The sequence below is a fragment of the Colletotrichum abscissum genome (genome assembly GCF_030869225.1).
Source record: "Colletotrichum abscissum strain IMI 504890 chromosome Unknown Scaffold_130.1, whole genome shotgun sequence".
NCBI lineage: Eukaryota > Fungi > Ascomycota > Sordariomycetes > Glomerellales > Glomerellaceae > Colletotrichum > Colletotrichum abscissum.
This window is the reverse complement of record NW_026850022.1, coordinates 12739-13814: the sequence shown is the minus strand read 5'-3', so window position 1 is coordinate 13814 and position 1076 is coordinate 12739. Positions and strand designations below refer to the sequence as shown.

The window sequence follows — 1076 nt, the reverse complement described above, 5'->3', positions numbered from 1 at the left end:
CAAGACGATACGCGTCGTCTGCTTGCCAAGCAGGCATCGCTCTTCGCTTCCCAATCATTTTGATCTGTCGATACGAAGCTGTTTGGACCTGGCGTTGACGGCCGGCCACCTGCTTGCGTCACTGGCTACGCCGAGCTCCGAGGGGTGACCCTGAAACATCGCATTCAGCGCGCGCGGCAACGGTCTGTTGGCTGGGGACCAAACGAGAAGCCCCCAACCCCCGATTACAGAAGTGTCCCACGACAATGACAGCGATGATGCATTTGTAAGCATGGGCGTGAAGGCTCAATCTCATTCTATGGCGTCACGGTCAGAGCCAACTTCCAGGGTTGTATGGTGGCCTGGTCCGCTTGATCTCCGGCTTGACAGCCTCAAATTCATACCCTTCTCGGCCCCGCCTGACTGGAGCCAAGAGTACACCAAGATCATCCTCTGCTGCTGGCAAGCCTGGCTCGTCTAGAGCCTGTCCCTTCACGCCTTTACTCGGCCCAGATCCAGACGGATGACCATCACCCATGCTTTCCTCTGCAGACACAGCGTTTGTCTCATTCATGACGCTCTCGGAACGGCTGACAACATCTCGAAGCCGCACCACAGCTTGTTCGACGTTGGGCATGAAGGCGGTCCCTGTGAGGGCCACACCTTTCCAATAACCAAGCTCTTGCCTGAGGCGGCCGGAATGTCCCACGAGTTCTTCTAGACGTTCCTCCTTACTGATCGGTGCCTTCTGAGACTGTATGGTACTGTCCGCGAGGTCGGTTGCATGGGTTCTCCCGCCCAAGGCCGCGACGGCGTTGTCTATGTCGGTTGGTAGGCGCGGCAGGCCGTTTGACTGACGAGGACGCTTCAAAGGTCTGGCTGCCATGGTATTGCCGTCGCAATGCGGCGGGGTGCCGGTGCGTTGCCGAAGCAGGTGGGCGTCGTGGACCGTTTCATATGAGGACGACTGCTGAGCGCGAAATGGAAGCCAGATGTAGATGAGACGTACTTCTCGTGAGCCGTGACAGGATTCTAGACGCCATATCGGGCTGCTTTCGTCGTCAACTCGATGAGTGGAGAAATAAGCTAGAGCTTTC

General features: G+C 57.3%; 1 protein-coding gene across 1 annotated transcript; it reads right to left on the bottom strand.

Moving 5' to 3' along the window:
• Window positions 1-310: 310 nt before the first annotated feature.
• On the bottom strand, window positions 311-865 carry CABS01_16696 (uncharacterized protein; the record flags this gene model as incomplete). The annotated part of the gene is made up of 1 exon (XM_060550026.1): window positions 311-865. The coding sequence occupies one exon, from the start codon at window positions 863-865 to the stop codon at window positions 311-313; it is 555 nt and encodes a 184-aa protein (XP_060404051.1).
• Between the last annotated feature and the right edge of the window lie 211 nt (window positions 866-1076).